Source organism: Rhinoderma darwinii, chromosome 7, assembly GCF_050947455.1.
Source record: "Rhinoderma darwinii isolate aRhiDar2 chromosome 7, aRhiDar2.hap1, whole genome shotgun sequence".
Lineage (NCBI taxonomy): Eukaryota > Metazoa > Chordata > Amphibia > Anura > Rhinodermatidae > Rhinoderma > Rhinoderma darwinii.
Window position 1 is genome coordinate 62,525,898 of NC_134693.1, and position 26,325 is coordinate 62,552,222.

At 44.0% G+C, this 26,325-nt stretch overlaps 1 protein-coding gene across 2 annotated transcripts in view; it reads right to left on the reverse strand.

The window, feature by feature from the left end:
- The window catches only part of TPR (translocated promoter region, nuclear basket protein), a 117,980-nt gene that overhangs the window by 18,051 nt on the left and 73,604 nt on the right, over window positions 1-26,325 (reverse strand). Inside the window, exons 30-40 of one of the 2 annotated variants that reach the window (XM_075833452.1) lie at window positions 20,191-20,321; window positions 17,979-18,189; window positions 12,918-13,061; window positions 12,148-12,346; window positions 11,627-11,829; window positions 11,488-11,546; window positions 2,739-2,801; window positions 2,412-2,605; window positions 2,005-2,259; window positions 1,784-1,929; window positions 1,127-1,204 (exon numbers count right to left, since the gene is read on the reverse strand). In XM_075833452.1, coding sequence (XP_075689567.1) covers window positions 1,127-1,204; window positions 1,784-1,929; window positions 2,005-2,259; window positions 2,412-2,605; window positions 2,739-2,801; window positions 11,488-11,546; window positions 11,627-11,829; window positions 12,148-12,346; window positions 12,918-13,061; window positions 17,979-18,189; window positions 20,191-20,321 — 1,683 coding nt within the window. The remainder of the gene's footprint in view (window positions 1-1,126; window positions 1,205-1,783; window positions 1,930-2,004; window positions 2,260-2,411; window positions 2,606-2,738; window positions 2,802-11,487; window positions 11,547-11,626; window positions 11,830-12,147; window positions 12,347-12,917; window positions 13,062-17,978; window positions 18,190-20,190; window positions 20,322-26,325) is intronic. The other variant, XM_075833453.1, reaches the window with a different exon arrangement.

Sequence of the window (26,325 nt, forward strand, 5' to 3'; positions counted from 1 at the left end):
AGGGCAGGCCGCCAGAGACAAAGTGCAGCATGAAAATGATGTGCTTGCTGAGCAGTGTAAAACAGCTAAGGCAACGAGCAGACGGACGCAGCCGTCTCCAGCGGCGCCCCACTCTACCAGGAGGGATTGTGGTGGGGCAGCTATGCAGGCGGCAGCATCCGGTGCAAGGTGCTGATGAGCGAGAGCCTCTGCTATGAGGTGTTCGCTTTCTGCCATGCTCTGCGCAGCTCAAGGTATCACTGCGACAGGCTGATTAGCGGAGGCGCTTACATCCGGGACGCTGCGTAGCGTGTCACATGCAAAGCTGCAGAGATCTGTCCGTGCTCCATAGGAGTCACCGGACTGGGTTAATAATAAAACAAGGTAGTGGACCCTGCTGCTGCACCAACAGAATTTAATTAAGACTAAGCACCCGACGTGCGTTTTGCCAGTATTCTGGAAGATGCCGTCTGCGTCACTGCCCAACCACAATCCCTCCTGGTAGAGTGGGGCGCGGCTGGAGACGGCTGCATCAGTCTGCTCACTGCCCTAGCTGTTTTACACTGCTCAGCAGGCACATCATTTTCATACTGCACCTTGTCTCAGGCTCCAGCTGTCGGCACCGCTGCCCCTCCTGGCACCGCTGGAGACTGCGGTGTCCCTTCACTTGGTGCCTCAATCAACTTACATGGCTGGTAGGCTTTACGTACATCACACAACACTGTTTTGTAGTTTGATACACTAGTATATACTGCAGACATCAATACCCATTTTGGGGGTGTGAGTAGAAGGTTCTCACACATCCAGCTGTGCCATTAGAATATTTATTTTTAACATTAATTCATTACTATTTTAGGATTACTATTAAGTTATATATTATTTCTAATTCGAGAGACCACATCCTTTTCCTCCTTTCCATTCCCCTCAATATACAAATTATGGCGCTGCCACAAGACAAGTAAGGGAGAGAGAAGGGCAGGTCACTTGAATGCTTTACAGAGTTCCAGAGGTGGGAAAAACTGAGGAATGTTGAACGCACCACCAGGACATTTCTTGAACTTCCAGGAAAGCTTCAAAGACACATTCGTATAGAAGTAAAGGGAAAAGTTAACTATTCTGCATAGCAAATACAAAACAAGAGCATTACCTGTGTGAGTGTATCTTGGGATTCCTGATCAAACGTGTTCAATTCTGCCTCAGGAAGTTCTTCTGCCAAAACATCCTCCTAAAAGATGGGAGAAAAATTAAAAAAATACCACCCTAACTTTCTGGAGATGCATTTTAAACGGCTAAACAAATGTTCAGGGTCGTGTCCAAGTGTAAAACCTTTCAGTTTATATTAGCAAGATGACGACAAATGGGAGGTAAGACTGCAGGGTCAGACAGAATTCAATTGTAGTCTAATCATGGAGAGACATATGCTTAAGAGTTGTATACACAAAACGATAGGATTTTTTAAAATCAAAAGTTTTGGAGTGATTTGATTTTTTTCTGTACGGTTGATATAAGTAGCTTGTGAAAATGCTAGCTAACATGACACCATTATAAGATTGGAGAAATGTATCAATTGGCCTTGATGCACATCGCAATCAAATGGAGCTTAGCTTTCATTATTTTTTATTTTTTTTCCTTTGCTCTGGAAAAATAAAAAAGTTGCGCTTTAGGCCTTTTATTAGCAGAAGTATGGACCTTGTTCGCAGCCAAAGGCGTTAAGGTGCAAAATAGTAAGTACATTAAAATAAGCCGTATTTATTGCGCAGCTGCAAGAGAACTGAGAGACTACGAAACCCATCATCAAACAAACCTCTGGTTCAACTCTCTGCAGACTCCTCAGTTTTTTGTTAACCGGCAAGTCTGGCTCTTCCATGGTTTGCTCGGAGGTCTCCATAGAGCTCTCGTCCCCTTCTTCCCGTTGACGCTTTGACATGGAAGAACTTGGTGTTGATGAAACTGTAAAGATAATCTAGCTTTAGGTAAATGTAAACACGACGTAAGGCAAGTTTGTTCACTCTCATAGAAACTTACAAGTGGTAAACACAGTTGAGGACGTAGACGGCCTCTCTATAGGAGAACTTTGGACAACTTCCACAGCAGGTTCTGGAGTGCAAGGTTCTATAGTAGCGTGTGACTGCTGAGTAGGCTGGACAAAAGCAGTTTGCTGCTGGACAGCTGGACCCGCTTGCGAGTGCGATGACTGAACATTGGGGCTCGTTGAACGAACAGATCCACTGGTACTTCCAAAAACTGGAACATGCTCCAAAAGACCTTCTGACTGCATTGCTATACAAAATGAAACAAATTGGGATGTAAAAATCGGCTCAGATATTACACTAAATAGTATCTTTGGAATCTATTGCAAATACAAGGTTATGTGCATAAATGAAAAATACCGTGGGCACGCAGAAAGTTTTACTTGAGTATACCATACATGCCTTCTTGTGTTTCCACCTGGGTCGTGGGCATAACTGTTGCTGTCGGAGTAGTAGTTGGAGTAGAGACCACTGCAGGGGTGACCATAGGGCGAATACTGGCTCTTGGTGGTCTTTGTGTAGTAGTTACTTTACTTGGTGTAGCCACAACTGGAGTTGGTTTGATGTTAGCAGTCGGTGGTTCTGTCATACTAGCCCTGCAAGATCAGGAACATATGTAAAAATAAGTTTATGAATAAAAAAAAAGGAGACCAAAATCTTTTAAAGAAAACGCTTTCATAACTGTTCGATTATACACAAGTTCAAAAATAAGATTTTTTGAGTACGCACTCGTCCAGTCCATTGGGGGACACCGACCATGGGTATTTGCTGTTCCCACTAGAAGACGTGACACTAAGAATAAAAAAAAAGTAGAGTTGGCTTAATCTATAGTATACACTCCTCCTGAGCTAGCCAGTCTGTACAGAAGCAGTGGGAGAAGCAAAACACAAGGGAATGTAACAATGTCAGAACCATAGAAGAAAACCATGTCTGATGGACAACCTTATGAACTTCATAACCAAAACAATGGTGTGTGCTGTCTCTCCCCCCCCCCCCCAATGAACTGGACGAGAAAAGTATTTTACTGTGAGTATTTTAAAAATCCTAATTTGCTAAGGAAATCATCTACTCCAGAAATGGCCACACCTTGCGACTAACGGATTAGTGGGCGGAAGCCAGGGTACACACCCTATAAAATATGGTGACCGTGTGCAAAAGGCGAACAGGTGGCCAACCTTGCAGAGCTGGAGAGCCAAGACCTGATAGCCTACTGCCCAGGAAGAACGAACCACACTAGTAGAATGTGCCGTAGTCTGCAACGGGCTTCCCTTTGATCTGGTACATCGTGGACAGTCAACCGCAGCCATCGAGCGATAGTAGCCTTAGAGGCTGCCAGCCATTCCTTGGACCCTTGAGAACAACGGGCAAGGAAGAGTCTGAGTGATGAAAGGAGAAAGTGACCGAAAAGGTAAACTCACAACATCCAAATTGTGAAGAGAGCGTTCCTTAACCCCTTAACCCAGGATTAATTTTTTGTTTTCACTGTCGCATTCCAAGAGCCATAACTTTACTCTTCCATCATTGTAGCCATATGTGGGCTTGTTTTTTTTGCCGTTTCTGGTGGACGCCGTTGACCCGGCTGTTTAATTAATGTGTTAACTTCAGTGTTTGAGCCGGTAGGATCGTGGTGATACAATATATGTATTTTTTTATTTATTTAGACTTTTACTAAATAAAAACACCACTTTATAGAAAAGTGGTTTTATTTTTACTGTAATTGTTTTTCTCAAACTTTATTTAACCACTTGGCACTTGAGCGGCGGGTACTTCGCGCATTAGGAGGAGTATTCTCGTCCTGTGTGACAGCCGTGTCCGCGCGTGATCAAGAGCCTGGTAACGGCTGTAATACACAGCCGCGCTCTAACGACGGAGAAGAGAAACCTCTTCTCTCCGCCGTTAACCCCTTGAATACTGCAATAAAAGCGGATCGCGGCATTCAAAGTAAATAAGAAGGGGGTACTGCCCTTTGATAGAGTCACAGAAAATCCCTGTGACACGATCAAAGCCCATAACTTGCATGGCCAGACAGCCCAGGGTCCATTGAAGGACCCCAGAGCTGTCTGACCATATTTCTTGTTGTCCGGGCATGCCCTAACTGCTGCCTGTGTACAATCAGTACATTACAGTTAAAAAAAAATCAAAATGAAAAACCCCTTTATGGGATTTTAAAAAAAACAAAAAAAATATTTTTTTTAACAATAAACTTTCAAATATAAGTCCCAAAATGTGAGACACATATTTGGTATCGCCACAACCGTAACAACCTGTACAACAAATGTTTAACATTATTTATGATCGGTGTATGGTGTCAAAAAAATAATGAAACTGCAGCGGAACAGCTTTTTTTTTTCTGCATTTGCCAAAATTTAAATTTATATAAAATTAAACGATAATGTATTTGTACCAAAAACTGGTACCTACATAAAGTACAACTCATCCCACAAAAAAGTGTCTCATACAACTACAGCTTACAAAAAAAAAAAAGTTATGAGCGTCGGGATGCAAAGAGGGAAACACAAAAAAAGTTGTTCTGTCCTCAAGGCCAAAATTGGCCATGTCCTTAAAGAGGCTCTGTCACCACAAGCAAGATTATGAAGCAACCTGTCATTTCAAACCAGATTACGCTTGCCTTGCTGTAAATATCACAGACACGCTGCAGAAGTGACAGGATTCTGAATTGACATCACGTCCTGGCTGGAGGTAATGTATATTCATTGTCATGACATATTAGTAGCGTTATAGTGTGTTTATGTGGCTACAATTAGCGATATAGCTATATCGCTATGTGCTGTGTAAATGAATGGAGAGAAGTGTATGACGCTGATTGGTCACTGATTGGTCAGCGTCACACACTTCTCTCCACAACGCCCACCTGGCCAAAAAGTAAATTATCGTTTTTCTAAACATAAAAAACACTGCTGTAATCTACATTACAGCGCCGATCACATCACGTACAATATAGGCCACTTATGTGGTGACAGAGCCTCTTTAAGGGATCAACCGTTTTACTTTTTCCTCCCACTAAGGGACTTCACGTTCCGATCTTCTGATCGCAGATATAATGCTTTGGTATACTTCGTATACCAAAGTATTATTGCCTGTCAGTGTAAAATTGACAGGCAATCTAGTAGGCCATGCCTCAATGTGTTAAGCCTGGGGGCCAGGCTGCCATGGAAACCCATCGTGTCGCGGGCGTGCCAGAGGGAGCTCCCTCTGTCAAGCACATTAGATGCCACGGTCGCTATTGACAGCAATCTAAGTACTGCAGCAATCTAAGTACTCTCCAATTCAGTCAGGAGCCTAGCTGTGTATAACAGCCGGGCTCCTGACGGTGACCTCGTGGGTACAGTTGCAGTACCCACGAGATAAGAGTGATGGATATATCAGTCACGATGGGGGAACTAGCTCCTGCTTGTGACTGATTTCAGTCACTCGTCATTAAGGGGTAAAGGTACACCAGAGACTGGCAGAAGGACAGTAAAATAATACCCTTGCTATGGTGGAAAGAGACAATCTTGGGCAAAAAAAAAAAAAAAAAAAAAAAAAAAAAAAAAAGAGCGCACTGTGCAGAGCACCGCCTTTATCTTGGAGAGTCCGATATGGAGGACGACAAGATAGGGCCATCAGATCTGAGACCTTCCAGATTGAGGTCTGCGCTACAAGGAACATCCCCTTCCGTTGAGCATGCAAAATAAACTTTTCACAACGAGGGTCAAAGGGAGTCTACTCCATTGCAGAGAGAACAAGGGTCAGATCCCAAGACAGAGTTGGGGGCCGGTTGACCGCAAACGTCACAAAGCCAGAACGTCCACATCCAGTGGGCCCCAACTAAAATGGATTTGTTCGAATAACTCAAGAATATCCAAAAGGGCCATTTAGAACACCATTCACAGGCCATACAAAACCATTCTGGCTGAAACTAATTGGCCCCTCTGATCGTATCCCAGATCAAATTAGTCAGTTTTTACAGGTCCATGACCTTCCTATTTTGCACGCTTTGAAAGGCTTACTTATCCTATATTAAAAAAAACTACGGCACACTCAGAAAAGGATATGGAACACAGTTTAGCTGCTGCGGAGTCTCTCTATGTTTCTGACCCCTCAGAGGCCAATAAGTCTGCTTGGTTGAGCTTGTCTCGCTTATATCAACATCAGCTTCATTTAAAGACTAAACGTAAACTCTTCTTTACAAAACAATATTATTTTGAAATGGATAACCAGTCTAGTCATTTATTAGCCCACTTAAAATCAAGCAGGACAGTGCTACTTGCTCGGTTTTAAAAATTAGAGACACCTCTGGCTTGGTACTAACGAAGGGGGATGCCATTTCCACTGGATTTAGGGATTATTATGCCGATTTGTATAGTACTTCTACTGATTGTGATATGACTGGTGTCCTGGACTATCCGCAGGATCTGACCTTCCCCACTTTAACGCCTGAACAGGTCACATTACTTGATGCCCCTATATCTGTGGAGGAGGTCCAAGAGGCCGTACGTGACATGGTGGCTAATAAGTCTCCAGGCCCTGATGAACTGCCTATTGAGGTTTACAGACGACATCGGGAACATATTGGCCCGCTATTGTTGGAGACTCTTAACACTATGATAGCACACTCTCTCCCATCCACCTTCTATGATGCCTCTAAAGATCCAGAGTGTTGTGGCTCGTATAGACTTCCTTGATTAATGTAGACTAGCGAGTATTTTAGTGAGAATTATATAAACTGCTAAATCAGGTTATTTTTACAATTATACATCTGGAACAAACTGGGTTCATGCCTGGGAAGTCTACCACCATTAATATTAAGCGAGTGCAGACCATTATACATGTGGGCAGAGCAAATAGGCCATGGGCTATAGCCTCATTGGATACCATGAAAGCATTTGATTCTGTTGAGGCCTTTTTTTATTAGCCTGCCTTCACCGTTTTGGCTTTGGACCCCAACTTATAGCCTGGATCCAATTGCTGTATAAGTCTCCTAGGGCTAATGTAGTTATGAATGGCATTCCCTCTGTCTCGCATTCCCTCGCCAGAGGAACGAGACAGGGTTGTCCCCTTTCGCCTATAGCCTTGTTCGCGATAACTATAGAGGCTATGGCAATTCGTTTACGGTCTACCCCTGAGATAACAGGTGTGCAATGGGGGGGGGGTACTAGTGTGGTGGGTTTGTATGCAGACGACATGGTCCTTTTCCTACGTAATCCTAATGAGTCCTTTGGTTTTGCCGTCACTTTGCTTGACACTTGCTCCAGGTTTTCAGGGCTGAAGGTGAATTTGCAAAAATCAGCTATAAATGTATACAACCTCTAATCCAACTCCTGGTCCGAGTGTCACAATGTGGTTTGGCGGTAGTTTGCAAGTTTAAATATTTAGGTATTGTGATGGTTTTGGACCAGTGGTGTGACGGCCGAAACTATAGATCCGTTATTGCTTCACATTAACTTGAAATTCAAGTTCTGGTCTAGGTTACCATTGTCAATCGCTGGTTGGATTAATTTGATTAAGATGGTCATCCAACCTAAATGCTTATATATCCTACAACATATGCCGGTTTCCGTCCCTCAATCCTATTTCCGCTATTTGAACTCTCTATTTGAACTCTGGGGCTCCTCGTTCTAAACGTAAACTTGCTACCCTACAGCGTCCCAAAACAGATGGGGGAATGGCCTTATCTGACTTGCATATTTATTACTTAGCGGGCCATTGAGAGGCGTAAGAGACTGGCTTTTGACTGAGCCTGTTAGACTCAAGTAGACACTTGTCCTCTCTGGTGGCTGGACACACCCTTGTTAGCTACTTCGAGTACCCTCAGTTTACAAGGTCTACAACATTACTCCCCTTACATAAAGTAGCTTTGACAGTATGGCGCACTGCTAAAACCATGTTGCATTATAATGATATACTCCAGTACCTTCCTCTATGGAATAATCCTACCCTGCCTTCCCTACTTAGTATACCGGACTCGTGGGGAGGGTTGGAGATGTTTTTGCTGAGGGCTCCTTTTTTACACTCCTGCAGTTACGGGAAACTTACGACTTCCCTCACATACAGTGGTATAGATACTTTCAGCTTAGTCATGCCATCCACTCTGTTTCCGCCTAACATTAGTATTATATCTGACTATCCTCTTATTGGTATTTTGAAGTCACACGGACCTAAGGGCCCCATATCAGCACTATATACTCATTTACTCTCTTCCAAAGCGAAGTTTAATGCCATTACCTGTTTTTGATAGATGATTGATGCAGATTTCAGATCTTACCCCAGAGGATAAATTTGCAGTGTTTAGTTCTCATATGTCGGTTTCCCCAGCAATCAATAATAAACTGATACAGCTTTATATTGTACACCAATCCTATTTGACACCTATTAGACTGCATAAAATGAGTAGGATACCCACTACAGTATGTCAGATGCCATCGTCTGGATGCAGATTTCTGGCATCTTATGTGGGACTGTCCGTATATTTCTGTCTTTTGGACGCAAATATGTGACTTCCTTTCCTCCCTTTTACCGTCCCCTGTACCCATTTCCTCTAAGATTGCTTTACTTGGTATATTGGATGAGGGAGACGCACTTCATGCAAATTTTTTTGAAAGAAACCTTGTTTTTGGCTAGGAAGGCCATAGCCCTCCGCTGGATGTCTGATAACACGCCCTCTCTTGCACAGTGGAAGGATCTTGTAACTATAGTAACCTATGAACGTTTGATATAGCAGCATAGGGGATGTCCGGATAAATTCTTTAAAGCATGGGGCGCCTGGTTGGATACTTCAGGGACTTTTGATGTGGAGGAACCTTAACATCTGTTTAATGACATGTATCGCTGACCACCTTTATTTCCTGTTCTACCTCTTGCCTAATCTTCTCATACATTTGTGGCCTTCTAACAGCATAGACAACAGGTTATATTGTTTAAGAGTTGTTAAAACACGAAAAGTACTACAAAAGTTTTGAATGCTGCCGATTACTCCTTTCCCTTTTTTTTCTGTATCCCATGTGATGTAACGTGATTTATTTTATTTTTGCACACATACTATGTTATTGTATGCCCTTTCTTATCCTGTCTGCAACATTTTAAATAAAAGTTATTTAAAAAAAAATAAGTTACGCTGCTATATTTGGTCAAACATTTAATTAACTCACCCTTGATGCGATGGCTGGAACGGCTTCTCTTTTGTAAGGCGCATGATGGTATTGATGATGTTGCTACTGAGTCGGTCAGTCTGGAGCGGTGTCGAATCTTTGGTAAGTTTTGAAAAGGACTGCTCGCAGCAGTAAGTTGTTTCAACTTACTTACAAGCTTTTTCCCAAAGGATAGGTCATAAATGTCAGATAGGTACGGGTCCCAGAGATGGGACCTGCATCTATCTCTAGAACGGGGCCCCCTAAACCCCGTTTCTACCTCTGTGTGGTGGCTGAAGCGTGTGATTTCCGACCATGAATAAGAAAACAGCGTAGCTCGCTGAGCTGTTTCCGTAACTCTCATAGTAGGGAATGGCAGTTACAGAAGCAGCATAGCGTGCGAGTTACGCTGCTATCTTCTTCATGGTGGGAAATCACATGCTTCAGCCACCACACAAAGGAGGTAGAACGGGGTTTAACGAGCCCCGTTCTAGAGATAGATCTGGCACCTGCATCTGACATTTATGACATATCCTGTGGTTATATCATAAACGCCCTTGATAAAAATAAAAGAAAAACATTTACGTCATCTGACCTTACGTCGAGTGAGTAGGGCGGGCGGAGCCAAGGAGGGAATGACACGGCGGCCGCGGCGGTCAGTGATGTCGGGACGTGCGGTGATGGGAGTGGAAAAGTCCAGTCATCTGACCTCACGTCACTGACGCAGGTCAGGTGACCGGACTGGTCTACTCTTGGGCCAGCACGCACCGACCTCACTTAGACTGCCACCGCCATACTTGGCTCCGTCCGCCCTTCCCCTGCGCCTAAATGCTAAATCCTGAGAACAGCTCCACTTGGAAAGGAGCGGACGGGTGTAAAACTAGGCAAAGGGCATGACGGATGCACAGAATCTTCATACATAAATCGGATCGGAGGGGTGGGAGTGCCACGCAGTAGAGCGCAAACTCCCTGCTATAGGGTGGGCAGTTTCTCAGAAGGAAGAGACTGAGCCGAGTTTGTGTCCAACACCATTCCCAAAAAAGTGGAGTTAGATTGGTTGGCAGAATTTGGACTGATTGACAATCAGTCGGGGTATCCAGAGTAATTTGTAGGTTGGTTAAATTGTCCTCCCAGGACAGAGACTTGGTGATTCTTCATTCCCTACCTGCACTATATCCTCATGTTCACTGAAAGAACCTATGTAAAAACCTGCAAGGCCATCGACAGGCCGAGCAGGATGGCCACAAACTGGTAGTGGTGAGGGAGGACTGTGAATAGCGCAAAGTGCTGGTGGGATAGTCAAATGGGGACATACAGGTATGCGTCTTTGATATACACCGAGAGAAAATCTTCCTGTTCCATGGAGGAGATAACTAATCTGAGGGCCTACTTGTGGAAATGGCAAATATTGACAAAGGTGTTGAGCCATTTTAGGTCCAGATGGGGCATACTGAACCATCTAATTTGGAGACAACAAAAAGGTTTAAATAAAACCCATGAAACTTACCTGGAGTAAAAAGGATGATGACGTCTTGAATCTTTTGCTTGGAAAAAAAAAAAAATGTGGCTATCTTGGCAGGAGAGGAAGGGGCTGTGGACTGGAAGAACCTGTCCGGCGGTAGGCTAAGAAGCTATCTTGTACCCTGAGGAGACTGCTTTCCGCACCCAGACATCCAAGTTGTGAGAGCCTGGAGGCTCCAAGAGAAGAAGTCTGCCCCCCCCCCTCAAGAACCGAATGGGGGCACACCTTTATGCGGAACTGGTCTTATCTGCTATCAGGCTCCTGAGGCCTGGAGCACCAAAATAAGTATGATGCTAGGAGTCTGGCTCCCTGAACAACGTTCAGTCTGGAAAACACTGCCGACGTATGGTTCGTATCTCACACACCGAACATGGCCGTGTGCAGCAAGCCTTACACTTGGGTAAATTAGATTGAATTGGCAGGTTTGTCTCTGTTCCATAAGGAAACTTTTTTTTATTTTTATTTTTGAGGGCATACATTATTCTTTACACTTTCATTTTTAGAAACATTGGTTTTGTTTTCCTTTGATTTGATCATTTGGAGCCTCTAAACACTAAGACATGGGATAGCACCTTTCATCTCTATGAACACGATCCCAATAATCCAATACCAGCATAGTCGCTAACAAGCTCACTCATGTGTAAGTAGTGGTCTTTCCATACAGATATACGGATTAAAGATAAAACCAAAAAAACATTTAGCAACAAGTCAGAATTCTACCAAATACAGAACATAACTTTTTCAACCATAAAACAGGAATTAAATTACGGATCATATAGTGGCTTCCTATAACTGAAGAAAAGTTTGCGGTGTATTTCGCTTTACTTACATTCCCCTTTCACCAGGTGCAGCAGTTGGTTTAACTGTAATCTGTCTCTGCTCTGGCCCCTTCAAAATGGAAAGTCAGAATTAAGCAGGGAAGCTAGTGAAACACAAACCTGCCCTCCATTTACAATGAAATATTTTACCTTTGAGGGTTCCTGAGTCTCATCCCTTTGCTCATGGTGGCGTTCTTGCTGCTCACGCATTTCTCTCTCTAAGCGACAGATCCTCCCTTCATACTGTGACTTCAAAGCACTCATTCGAACATCCAGTTCTTCCTTCTGCTGGTCAAGGGTATTGAGCCTCTGTTTCAAATCTTCATTTTCATTTGTTAGTTGTTCCTTTAATGCTGTTTAAAAATGCAATCAACAATGTGAGTTTTCAACATTATTTCTGCTCTGTCTCCAGTACGGAAGTCAGCACTGTAGGATCTCATTACATTTTATAGTGATGTCCTTCTGCATTGGAGATGGGATCCTGGTAGACAGAGCGGGAGACAGAGCAGCAGCCTGCAGCACGGACCACGACTGGTCCATGGTGCTATTTAGAAGCAGAATCTGCTTAAAAAGTTATTTCGAAAAACCTACACTAGAGTAGTTATTCTATATAATTTGATGTACACTTTAATAAATCAGTCACATATATTAACTGCAACGGTGGAATTTACCATTAAGTTGCGCAAGCTTCTGCTTGGCTCCAAGGAGTGTTTTTTTTGTTTTCTCTTCCTTTTCATTCATTAGCTGACGCATTTGCTCTTCTTGTGCAGCCTTATCTTGAAGGTCTCTATGGACTTTAGATAGCTCTGACTGAAGTTGTGTAATCTGTTCCTGAAGTGCTATAAATTCATTTACTTTTTCATCCATGGCCTAGAATATACAAAAATTTACTTGTGAAGTTCATAGAATGAACACGCGTGCATATCGCTACAACAGTTTCACAAAAGTAACAGGAGTTACGCCGCTTCCGAAACTGCCATTTACTTCTATGGGCGTTCCGAAAAAAAAGTGTAGCTCAGCGAGCTGTGCTGTTTTCGTAATTTCCGACCAACTAATCAGGAAGTGGCCCGGGAGGCAGCGGGAACAGAGAAAGGTAGAACAGGGTTTAGAGGGCCCCAGGTCCCAGAGTTGGGACTCGCATTTATCTGACATTTATGGCACATCCTGTGGATGTGTCCTAAACGTCCCTGATTTTACATACTGCTTTATCCAAGAGGAAAATTATGGTGGCGCAGTTTTATTGACTATACAATATGCTATATGCTTATAGATCCCTAGATATACACATAAATCTGGCAAATACAAGATAATTGCATGGGAGCAAATAAAACATAGCTTTAATATCTCACATTGATTTATACCAGGTGTACATTTAAGAGTCACAACCTCTATGTTCACAATAAGGGCACCCCTCATTTCAACCTTACTAAGAACCTGTTACCTTTTTCATAGTTTCCAACTGATTTTCTAGGACCGACAGCTTGACGTCAGCTTGTGCTCGAGTATCCCTCAATTCTTGTAGTTCTTTTTGAGTGGCTCGTTCTTCTGACTGATTAGCCTGGGCTGTTGTAGTTTCAGCAACCAACTAAAGAAAGAAGCAAGACCTTGGAATAAAATTCAGTATCCGCATTCACAAACTAGTAATATTTTGTATCTCAATATGCGGAGAACGATTCATCAAGGAAACGGCAGAAACTCAGGGGAGCTGCTTCTAGCAGAACCCCACCCTTGGCTATGCAAGGCATGGCAACTAATCCTCCCTCAGTCTGCATGTTAATGGTTAGACAGATGACCCCATACTACTGTTCTTCACAAATTTTGGAACTTTACTGGTTCCCATAATTACACTAACTACACATTGCCAGGGCATAAAGAACAAAAAAAAAACCTGTACCCAGCCCATGCGTTCTGCTCAGACCTTCCTCAAACATTGAAGCATTTTTACAAGGGCATAACAGACCAAATAACGTATCCTGATTACACAGAATATGGGACATCACTCACACAAATGAATGGTCAACAGATTCATGCTTTCCCAAACCAGACTCCCACTGCTCAATGCCTGTAAATATCCTACTTTCTCCTCCTTGGTAGCACATGATCGCAGGGGCGTGTCTGATCATAGCCCAATACTGCTCCACTTGACCTTCCCTGGTAGGTGTGTGTTGGCCAACTGGAAACTCCATCCCTTCTGGTTAAAATTAAAATCGGTCCGTCTGATCGCATACCGTATCAGATTGATCAATTTCTACAGCTCAATGACACGTCACTATCGCATACCTTGCGCTGGGACTCGTTCAAGGCATATCTCCGAGGTTGTTTGAGGTCGACCATATCTTATGTTAAGAGAACCTCTGCTCAGATGGAGAGGGAGATAGAAGAACAGGTCTTAGCGGCAGACACACAGTATGTTGCTGATCCCACAGATACTCATAAAACGGCCTGGTTATGCCTGACTCAAATCTACAAAAGACCGCTTCATCTGAAATCTAAAACGCAAATTATATTTCACTCAATATTATTTCGAAATGGGGAACCAATCCAGTCAGTTACTGGCCCATCTTATTAAACAGGCTAATGGTACCAACTCAGTGTTGGGAATTCAGGACTCTGATGGGTCCGTTATTACAGAAGCTGGGCATATTACATCTCGATTTAAGGAGTATTATACTGGGTTGTACAGTTCCTCTAGTTCTCACTGTGTGGCTGATAGTTTAGCTTATTTACAGGATCTCGCATTTCAAAATCTGTCACCTAAACAAATATCCATGTTAGATGCCCCATTTACGCTTGAGGAAGTGCAGGATGCCATCCGTGATATGGCTCTCAATAAGTCCCCTAGCCCGGATGGCCTCCCGATCTAAATTTATAACAGATACATGGCTAACATAGCCCCATTTCTTCTAGATACCCTTAGTCCGGCTTCCCAATTACACGCTCTCCCCTCCACGTTTTATGATGCTACCATTATAGTCCTGCTAAAGCCTGGTAAAGGCCCCCTTGATTGTAGATTATATCAACCTATATCGCTGGTCAACGTAGATTATAAAATATTGACAAAATTATTAGCCAAACGATTGAATGGGGTTATCCTTTCCATTATACACTCAGATCAAACAGGCTTTATGCCAGGGAAATCTACTATATTAGAAAAGTTCAGGCCATTACGCAATTGGGCAGGGCGCATGATATGCAGTGGGCGATTGCTTCTTTAGACACCATGAAGGCTTTTGACTCTGTAGTGGCCGTTTTTGTGGGCCTGTCTGGAACGCTTTTGTCCTCAGTTTCGCCAATGGATCAGTTTAATATATAAATCCCCTAAAGCCAACGTGGTGGTTAATAATGTCCCTTCTCACCCTTTTTAGAGGTACCCGACAGGGCTGTCCCTTATCACCCGCCTTATTTGCCATTGCCATACAAGCACTGGCGATCATGCTTCGAGCCTCCCCGGACCTTGCTGGTATACGCTGGAAGGGTAGAACATCTGTGGTAGGCCTATACGCTGATGATATGGTCATTTTTTAGACAACACAAATTCCTCGTTTCATGTGGCTGCAAGGTTGCTTGATATCTTTTCGCAGTATTCCGGATTAAAAGTTAACTGGCAGAAGTCGGCCATTTTATATACAGCTAGACATCCGACTCCTGATCCGTTAATGTTGCAATATGGCCTTGAAACAGTCTCCAGCTTTAAATATATTGGCATTAATATTGTTCTGGATCATGACCAGACTCCTGCAACATCTTTAGCTCCATTATTAACAAAGGTTGGGGAAAAATTTAAGTCATGGTCCAAGCTACCATTATCTGTGGCGGGTCGTATTAATTTGATTAAAATGGTGATTCAGCCTCCGTGTACCTATATTTTACAACATATGCCTGTTACAGTTCCCATGTCGTTCTTTAGATCCCTTAATTCCTTAATAATAAGATTTATATGGGGCTCTTCTAGGTCTAAACTCAATTTAGCCACTTTGCAACGGCCTAAACTTGAAGGGGGGATGGCTTTATCAGATTTTCATTTGTATTACCTGGCAGGTCAACTCTGTAATATCCGGCACTGGATACAGGATACACCTCTCTCTGACACAGACTATTACTTAACCTCACTGGTTGCAGGCCGTAGTCTGCTTAGTTTCCTAGAATACCCCAAGTTTACTACCCGTACTGACTTACTTCCTATGCATGTCCTAGCATTAACGGTTTGGCGCACGTCCAAAAAATTACTTGCATACACAGATACGGTTCCAGAGCTTCCTTTATGGCATAACCCTACATTACCATACAGTCACTCATTGATGCACAGATGTGGCAAGATCTGGGGGTCACCTGGCTAGGGGATAGGTATGACAGTGGTTTGATTCTTACCTTCCTACAGGTTAAAGAGACACATCAGACTCCGGAATTACAATGGTTTAAATATCTACAATTACGTCATGCTATACAGACTCAGTTCCCACCTCACTCCTCATTCATATCTGCATACCCTCTTACTAGCATACTAAAGTCTCAAGGCACTAAGGGCTTTATTCCGGCTCTATATACCCATCTGATTTTGGCCAAGATTAATTCTGCTCCGCTTCCGGTCTTGACTAAGTGGAAGTTGCAGATACCAGACCTTTCTTCTGAGGATTTGGTTAACATTTTGTGCTCGCACTTGGCAGTATCCCCGGCTATAAATAATAAGCTCATTCAATTATACATTATACATCAAGCTTACCTCACCCCAGTGCGACTACACCGTATGGGCAGATTGCCCACATCAGCCTGCCATAGATGTCAACCAGAGGCGGATTTTTGGCATCTCATTTGGGAATGTTCATTCATTTCGATATTTTGGACAAAGGTATATGATGTTATTATTCCATTGTTACCTAATCCTTTGTTGTTCTCCCCGAAAATAACCTTATTGGGACTCATAGATGAGGAACACTGGACACACCACACTGGTATTTTTTTATAAAGGAATCTTTATTTCTGGCTAGGAAAACTATAGCCATGCACTGGATGGCAGATACAGCTCCATCGATAGCCTCATGGAAATCGCTGGTCGATATGGTTACTAATGAATAGCTGGTATATTCCCACAGAGGCTGTCCAGACAAATTTCAGAAAGTATGGGGTCAGTGGTTGGCTACCATGGCTGTTGCCGATGATGGCCCCCTTCCCGCTGTAATTTAATTCAGCTTCCTTGTTCCCTTGATAAGGTATGATGTACTAGTATTTGTGACTTTGTAATGCGACATAGGCGACTTGCTAGGTTTACTTGTTTATTTTTAACATCTGTGAAATAATTGGGAGTATTCCTGCACTTTATTGTATGATTGGCGACTGGGTGCTCTGTTATTGTTAAACATTCGACTGTGTATTATTGCTGATATCTCACATTATTTATACACTGTCATTGTTGATACTGTCATGCATTATCCAATTGCCGTAATACTTTGTATGCAATATTCTGAATAAACAAATAAAAAAAAGAAGTAAATAAGTACAGATAAGCGATCCACCTAACGCACAGCTGCCTGTAGCACACTGAAACCCAGATTGGCATCAGAGGTGGCCAAATAATGAATCTGGTAGAAATTTGTGTAGGTAGCAGCCTTGCATACCTGAGCGAATGATGCCTGACCGCCCAGGAGGCATCAACAGCTCTAGTAGAACAGGCATTGACCGGAAAGGGGGGAAAAAAACACCATACCCTTGGGCCGAAACTATGCACCATGAAAGGGGTTTCCATGGTCGAGCAGCTGCAAACAAGCCTAAGGCCACCATGTGCAATGACAAGTGTTGTGTGGAGAGGTGTAAAGCAGGTCCTTACTGGACTCTGGAGCGATCACATTTCATTACCTGGTAGTCTGATAAAGGGATTCTGGATTTATGGTTTAAGCTTGGCTTTTATTTCCAGTAAAAGGTAATGTTAATGCTACAGCATATAGACAGTTTAGACAATTGTATGATTCCAACGTTGAGGCAACAGTTTGGAGAAGGCCCTTTCCCGTTCCAACATGACTGTGCCCCAGTGCACATAGCAAGCTCTATAAAGGCATGGTTGGGTGAGTTTGGTGTGGAGGAAAGCAAGTGGTCTGCACAGAGACCTGAATGTAACCCTATCCAACACCTTCGGACCATATTTGAACGCAAGCCAGACTCTTAACTTCAATGCCTGACGTAAAGCTTTTTAGGCTGAGCAGCACAATTTCCCATAGATACACTTAAAAACTTTGTGACATACTTTCCCAGAAGAGTGGAGGCAGTTATAGCTGCAAAAGGGGGCCAAAATATATATTAGTAGCCATGGTTTTGGAAGGGGTGTCCAACAAGCTCATATAGGTGCGATGGGCCATATAATTTTGTATATTTAGTGTATTTTTGAGGTTTTATTGAAAGACGAAGAAGTGCAAAGCCACTAACAAGTTAGGATTACACACCCAAACTTCTCATTGAATAAAAGGTGGACGGACGACTACTTTTAATTTAAAAAAATATATAGTTCTCTTACCTTATCATGCAGAACCTTTAACTCTTCGTACTGGGTCTTGTATCGCCTACCAATTTTTTTCACCTGAGTGATCGTTTTTACTTTCTCTTGTATATCCATTACTTTAGAATTAAACTCTTTCTGTAGATTTTCCTTTTCATTCTTGAATTTTATGGTCTCTTCTTTAGCATTCTGACACTGACTCTGACAAGTATTCAGGGTGGCATTTAACCTGCCAAAAAAGGAAGAACACTTGAAACCTTAACAGAGGAAAGCCAGCAGAAGATAGCATCTGAACTGCAGTAGCTTCAATAAGCAAAGTTTCAATTTCAGGAACCCTTAAAGCAGGGTTTGGAAACCTTTTTTCTGCCAGTGGCCATTTGTATATTTATATCATTCACAGGTCATGCAATATTATCAACTTAAATTTTACGCTGCTTTATTTGGTCAAACATTTAATTAACTCACCCCTAATGTGATGGCTAAAACTGCTTCTCTTTGGTGAGGAGTGTAAGGTCGGCCGGTATTGATAAATGTTGCAACTGGGCCGGTCAGTCTGGAGCGGTCGACTCCTCGTTAAGTTGTTCTGACTTAAAAGGGGTTTCCCACATCAGGGACATTTATGACATAGCCACAGGATGTGTCATAAAATGTCAGATAGGTGCAGGTCCTGGAGGTGGGACCCACATTTATCTCTTGACTGGGGCCCCCTAAACCCTGTTCTAACGGTGTTCTGGCTGATTTCCGACCATGACGAAGAAAACCATTAAACTCGCCGAGCTACGCTGCTTCCTTCTTCATGGTTGGAAATCACAAGCTTCAGACAAAACAGAGATAGAACGGGGTTTAGGGGGCCTCTTTCTAGAGATCGATCTGGGACTCGTACTTATCTGACATTTATGACATATCCTGTCGATGGATCATAAATGTCCTTGATGGGAAAAGCCCTTTAAGTCACCGGACAGGTCTTATGTCTCAGTCACACGGCTGCCATACTCGGATCTGTCGGCCCTCCTCCTCCTAAACGTGAGTGATAGGGCGTGAACCAGTCCAGTCACCTGACCTCACATCACTGACAGGGGAATGGACTGTGCCAGCCCGGGAGTGGACCAGTCCGGTCACCTGACATCACTTCAGTGAGGTCAGGTGACCGTAATAGTCCACTCCCGGGCCGGCACCCACGACCTCACTCAGACCACCGCCACCATACTTGGCTTCGTCCGCCCTGCTCCTAAACGTGAGTGAGTAGGGCGGACGGAGCCAAGTAGTGAACGACGCGTTCTGAGTGAGGTCAGGCCAGACCAAACGATCTCGCTGGCCTTATACGGCCCGGATGTTTCCTACCCCCCAAAATCCAGTTTGGGGGCTGTTTTTTATACTGATTAAATATCCACAGGATAAATCAGTATATGTTTGGTGGGTGTTCATTACCCAGACCCCGCACAGATCAGCTGTCCTGGCTGCCTCCTGTGGCCAGAAGCTATGCAGTGTTCGTGCTGGAAGCAGAAGGCTCCGACTACCGTATAGCAGCCGCACTTTGTCCTGACGAAGCACACATTAAATGCTCGTTGGGGCAGCGCAGCAGAAACATTTTCACTACCATAGGTAAATTACCTGGTTATTTTTACTGTTCTTGATGTTCATACCAGCAGTACTTGCTTGTCTTTTGGAGAATAGTTCCGTATTTACTTTACCAGATCATCGTTATGTAGGCGATTACTATGGACATTACTGTGTACCATTGGGATGGCATAGCAGTTCTAGACTATTCATAGCTATCTGGTTAAGATTTATTCTTATTTTTCTCCTCTACTCATTAAGATGATTTTGTATACGTCACATCTATGACTGTGGGTTTATGTGATCAGCGGACGCCTGTTTTGTTCCGTCGATTGTCATTTTAATATCGTTATACTTTTAACCAAGATATCATAAACTGAATTTTCCTATATAAAAAAAAAAATTTGAGATCTTCTTTATAGGTGATATACTGAACTATTAGTTAAAGTCCCTAGTCTGCATTTGTTTGTGTGGCATATTTTTGGTTGAACATATATTTCTTTGTATACTGTGCAGTTTTCAAGACACTTTGACAAGGAACCCAAGAACGGGAGGTGTAACATTCTGCGTTTCTGTTTTGTATTCTTACCCACGCATTTAAAGCCATAAACAGGTTGCCCCTTGAAGGCCCTTTTGTTTACGTGATTAAAGGGGTCCACAAAAATCTATTTACCTTGCAATCTCAGTCTTCAATTTTCCAGTCTCTTCAGTCAGTTGCTGAATGCGTTTAACATTAACCTCTCTTTCGGAAAGCAACTTTTTATACTCTTCTACATCAGTATCTTTGTGTTGATTGAGTAAGTGCTTAAAATGAGAAATAAACAGGAACAATTAGCACGGTCCACGATCGATGCATTTTGGGAAACTTGCATGGTCTCATTCTAAATAGAACTGCAATGTACTGAACAGGGGAATTTATTCAGTTGTCTTTTAGACTGAATCATCAATGCTGAACTGTAGTGGCAATTTCTGTGGACTGAAGGCAGAGGATAAATTTGCCTGTTACTTATCTGAGCAGCGCCACAAAGGAGTTGATGCTTTGAGGCAGTGAATAACAGAGCCCTTCAGTTGTAGTGTGCATCTTGTTGGGCTGTAGAGAATAAATGCCCAGTTTCACGCTGGTCAACAGCTTACTTCTAATTCAGATTATGGAACTAAACTTTTAGGATCAGCCAGAGAGCGAGATAGGCAAGCCAACGCAGACATCCCTTACAGGGTTTAATCTTGCAGGGGTACAAAGGATCTGAAAAGTGAAATCAGAGGTCCTCTTTACAACCGCTTCATTCTGGGGATGGTGGGTTTGGACCCCAAACCAAACAGTAAATTAGGACATAGATCTTTGTGATATGCCATAGCTTTCACTGGGGAGAATTCTCCTTTAAGATGTGCATCACAAAGCAAAAGGTTTTTTTAAAATTAAAATCGTACCTTCAGTTTCAACTAGAAGCCTGTTTGCAATATTAGAGGTCCGATGCCGTGGTTCAGTAAAAATCAGTGTTAGAAACCCCTCTGCACAATTGCAGTTTCCTCCTGGAATGAGGGGGGAGAGGATGGGCACTCCTTGCCACTCAAAGTCTCGGAGAACAAAGCGGTGCTGTGTGAGTGTTCGGCACATATTACTGAATGGTGGCATGGACTTCTCAATTGCGTATATTGCAAACAAGCTTCTCATAGCAAGTAGCAGATTAAAATGTCGATAAAACATTTAAAACAAACTTCTAACATGTCATAGTGACATGTCAGAAGTTTTGATTGGTGGGGATCCAAGCACTGAGACCCCCACCAATCGCTAAAACAAAGCAGCTAAAGCGCTCGTGTGAGTACTCAGCCGCTTCGGTTTGGCTTTTTCCGGAAACGAAGCGGTTGAGCTCTCAAACGAGCGCTTCAGCTGCTTCGTTTTAGCGATTGGTGGGGGTCGCAGTGCTCGGACCCCCACCACAATCTAAACTTGACATGTAACTATGGCATGTCAGAAGTTTGTCAAATGTATAGTTACCCTTTAAGTTAGTTGAAAATGGGGTACACTCCATTTGTATACAATGTGTAGATAGCTTTAAAAAAAAAAGCAAAAAAAAAAAATGTGATGTCTTAGTGGAGTATGATCGAGGGTATTCTGGCATTCTAAAAAGGTAAATTTTTATTCCTGAATCTTAGTCTACCCACATTTTTTTGTTTTATATATTAGATCGGAAAGGTATTTTGTTTTATTAATTTAAAAAGTCTTAATACAGAATAAAAACAAACTAATTTTCATATTCTGTTGTAAGATAGTTGGTTCAACCAATATTATTTACCCCAAAAATGTATTCCCCAATTCTCCCGGGAAGATGATGGTAAAAATACATAGTCTAAATCAGGGGTCTCAAACACGGCAGGGTAAGTGGGCCGCATATAGAAAAAATGGGAAGTTGACGGGCCGCATTACTTTCAAATTTGATACAATACAAAATTATTGTTAATCAATTAGTTATTTGAACTACTATAACACTATATTACTAGAATAATAATACTACATTACTATAATAGCGCTAGGTTTAAAATTTGAGATATTTCTCCACGTGCTTATTTCAACACCCCTAGATGCTGCCACAGTGCCCTGTGTAGATGCTGCCACAGTGCCCTGTGTAGATGCTGCCACAGTGCCCTGTGTAGATGCTGCCACAGTGCCCTGTGTAGATGCTGCCACAGTGCCCTGTGTAGATGCTGCCACAGTGCCCTGTGTAGATGCTGCCACAGTGCCCTGTGTAGATGCTGCCACAGTGAGTGCCCTCTGTAGATGCTGCCACAGTGCGTGCCCTCTGTAGATGCTGCCACAGTGCGTGCCCTCTGTAGATGCTGCCACAGTGAGTGCCCTCTGTAGATGCTGCCACAGTGAGTGCCCTCTGTAGATGCTGCCACAGTGAGTGCCCTCTGTAGATGCTGCCACAGTGAGTGCCCTCTGTAGATGCTGCCACAGTGAGTGCCCTCTGTAGATGCTGCCACAGTGAGTGCCCTCTGTAGATGCTGCCACAGTGAGTGCCCTCTGTAGATGCTGCCACAGTGAGTGCCCTCTGTAGATGCTGCCACAGTGAGTGCCCTCTGTAGATGCTGCCACAGTGAGTGCCCTCTGTAGATGCTGCCACAGTGAGTGCCCTCTGTAGATGCTGCCACAGTGAGTGCCCTCTGTAGATGCTGCCACAGTGAGTGCCCTCTGTAGATGCTGCCACAGTGAGTGCCCTCTGTAGATGCTGCCACAGTGAGTGCCCTCTGTAGATGCTGCCACAGTGAGTGCCCTCTGTAGATGCTGCCACAGTGCCACTCTGCCTGGGATTCCAGCTCTGCTCCTGACATCACTGTCCATATATGGACAGAGATGTCAGGGGCAACCCCAGAGCTGGAGTCCCGGGCAGAGCGCTAGTAGGCTCTTCCTGGGACTCCAGCTGTGCTCCTGCTCTGGGATAGCCCCTGACATCATTGTCGATGTATGGGCAGCGATGTCAGGGAATTCCACAGAGTCCCGGAGCAGAGCCGATACTAGCGCTCTGCCCGGGACTCCGCTCTGGGGAAGACCCTGACACACTGTCCATATATGGGCAGCGATGTCAGGGAATTCCACAGAGTCCCGGAGAAGAGCCGATACTAGCGCTCTGCCCGGGACTCAGCTCTGGGCAAGACCCTGAGACACTGTCCATATATGGGCAGAGATGTCAGGGAATTCCACAGGGCCCCAGAGCAGAGCCTGTACTAGCGCTCTGCCCCGGACTCCGGCTCTGGGGAAGCCCCAGACATCGCTGTTCATATGTGGACAGCGATGTCAGGGAATTCCAGAGTCTCGGAGCAGAGCCGATACTAGCGGCTCTGTGTCCCGCGGGCCGCAGCCGACAGCCCCAGGGGCAGCATGCGGCCCGCGTGCTTGAGACCCCTGGTCTAAATGAGGACGCCGCTATAGCGTTACAAGAGCAAAGCCCCCTTTTTAGTTTTGGACAACCGCTCTCAAGGGGCTTTACAGACAATGTAGTTCTACTTTAAGTTCACTTTAAACCAGGGGTGGTGGAGGGGGGGGGGGGGGGGGATGTCCGGCCCGCAGGATCATCTGGTCCTGACCTCACTCTGACCGCCGCTGCGATTCCGCCCTACTCACTCACATTTAGGAGCCAAGTATGGCTGCGGCAGCGGCGGTCTGAGTGAGGTCGGTGCGCATCGGCCCAAAAGTGGATCCGTCCAATCACCTGACCCGAGTCAGTGACGGGAGGTCAGGTGACCGGACTGGTTCACACCTGGGCCAGCAGTGGCGTAGCTATAGGGGGTTGCAATTCCGACCAGGAACCTAAGCCTGGGGGTCCGCAGGGCCCCCGTTGCCACAGCACTGACTACGCTGGTCTGCAAGACGCACATTCAGTTGAGTTCAATGTTGGGGCCTTACGCCAGCATTCATTGTGCCGCGAGCGACTCGGCACAGGCAGGCGGAATGTAGTGTGCCGAGTCACTCACAGCACAGTGGAGAAGGATCCTCGACCCACCGTGGGAATGGGGACAGGTAAGAAATTAGGTTATTGTTTTTCTATTAGGTACATACCTATGGGGGCATTATACTGTATGGGGCAGCTATAGGGGCATTATACTGTATGGGGCAATATACTGTATGGGGCAGCTATAGGAGCATTATACTGTGTGTGGGGGGGCAGCTTATGGGGGGGGCATTATTAAGTTGATCATTTTGTACGGCCTGCGAATGAGATCCAAATGGCCCTTGGCAGAAAAAAAAAAAAAAGATTCCCCACCCCTGCTTTAAACAGTAGAGGTAGGTTCTCTAAATGACACCCAGAACCAGTTGATGGCATTGTGTGCCACCAAACAGAGCACGTAAAATGGTAAGGACTACGCCAGCAGCCCTTTAATTTAACTGGAGCAGGCAGTAATGAGTTAATAGCCAATCACTTTCAGCCAAATGTAAATGTCTGTTCTGCGCAACACCTCTCCTATTTTGGGTCAGTAAGATCGGCGGAAAGAATTTTATACAGTACAGACTCTGGGAAAATTTGTTACTGTAAAGGCCCTTTTACACAGGCCAATGAACTAACGAACGTTTATCCCCGATCATTGCTTTGAGTAAACAGGGCAGCGATCAGCCGATGAATGAGAAACCTCTAGTTCGTTGGCTGAGTGCATATTTTATGCGGCCAGAAAAATGGTCACTTGATGGCAGCAAATTTCGCTGTATAAAGAGGGTTTGATGCTGCAGACAAGATAAGTGTTTGGGGACAAACTACCATATTAACGATCGTTCGTCCCCATACTTCACTCCATGCACATCGATCGACGTGCTGTAATTTCAGCGCTTTTGTAACAGGCAGAATATCTGCCCATGTAAAAAGACCTTAAAACTTTTCCTACAAGCGTCACGATTGGCTGTCTTGGTGATCACGTGATTGGGACCAGAACCACTAACATCCCGGTGAGGTCACCAGGACCAGAGGCAGTTGTAGTAACTTCTAGATCCAGGTGTTGGGACTGATGTGGGGTGGGGGACACAACTGAACGGACGTAAACATACATCAATCAGTTCTGAAAATTGGCCAGTAAATGGGGACATCTACAGTGGCTGGTTCTGAAGCGGTTAAGAAATTGCAAATAGGATTTCATATTCTGAACATAAGACAAATGTATGTATTTTGGCATCCTATAGGGGACAAACTCCAAAGCTTAACTCCTTAACGCCGAAGGACGGATATATCCGTCCTCAGCAGCTGCTAGTTCGCGCAGGAGGACGGATATATCCGTCCTGTGATCGCGCGGGTACTGACAGCGTACCCATGCGATAAGCGGCAGGAGCACGGCTGTTATACACAGCCTGTCTCCTGCTGCAACTGCCGGAATCGAAGCGCGCGCCGATTCCGGCAGTTTAACCCATTAAATGCCGCTGTCAATAGTGACAGCGGCATTTAATGTGTTTGACAGAGGGAGGGAGCTCCCTCTGTCACCCGATCGGCGCCCCCGCAAACAAATCGCGGGTCGCCGTCGGGTTTCCATGACAGCCGGGGGTCTAACAAAGACCCCCAGGTCTGTCTTCAGCATCTGCCTGTTAGGCGATGCCGGAGGCATGACCTAACAGTATACCGAAGCATTATTGCCTGTCAGTGTAAAACTGACAGGCAATCTAAGTATACCAAAGCATTATATATGCGATCAGCAGATCGCATAGTGAAGTCCCCTGATGGGACTTTTAAAAAAAATGACAATCAGTTAAATAAAGTTTGTGAAAAAAAAATAAAAAAAATTACAGTCAGTCAAATTCAAATAAAACTACTTTTTTGGCCCAAAAAGTGGTTTTATTTAGTAAAACTGTCAAAACAAATCACACATACACATATATGGTATCCCCGCGATCGTAACAACTTGACCAATAAAATGAACACAATAATTAAACCGCCGGATGAACGGCGTCCAAAGAAAACGCAAAAAACAACGGCAAAATTCTCTTTTCTCCCATTCCCCCCATAAAAAATAAAATAAAAGTAAATCTATAAGTCCTATGTACCCCAAAATAGTACTAATGAAAACTACACATTGGCCCGCAAAAATCAAGCCCACGTACGGCCACATCGACGGAAAAATAAAAACGTTACGGCTCTTGGAATGCGGCGAAGCAAAAAACAAGTAATTTTTTTCTAAAAGGGTTTTTATTGTGCAAACGTAGGAAAAACATATAAAACCTTTACATATTTGGTATCCCCGTAATCGTGCCGACCCATAGAATAAAGTGAACATGTTATTTACGCTGCATAGTAAACGGCGTAAATTTATAACGTGAAAATTAGTGCTGGAATAG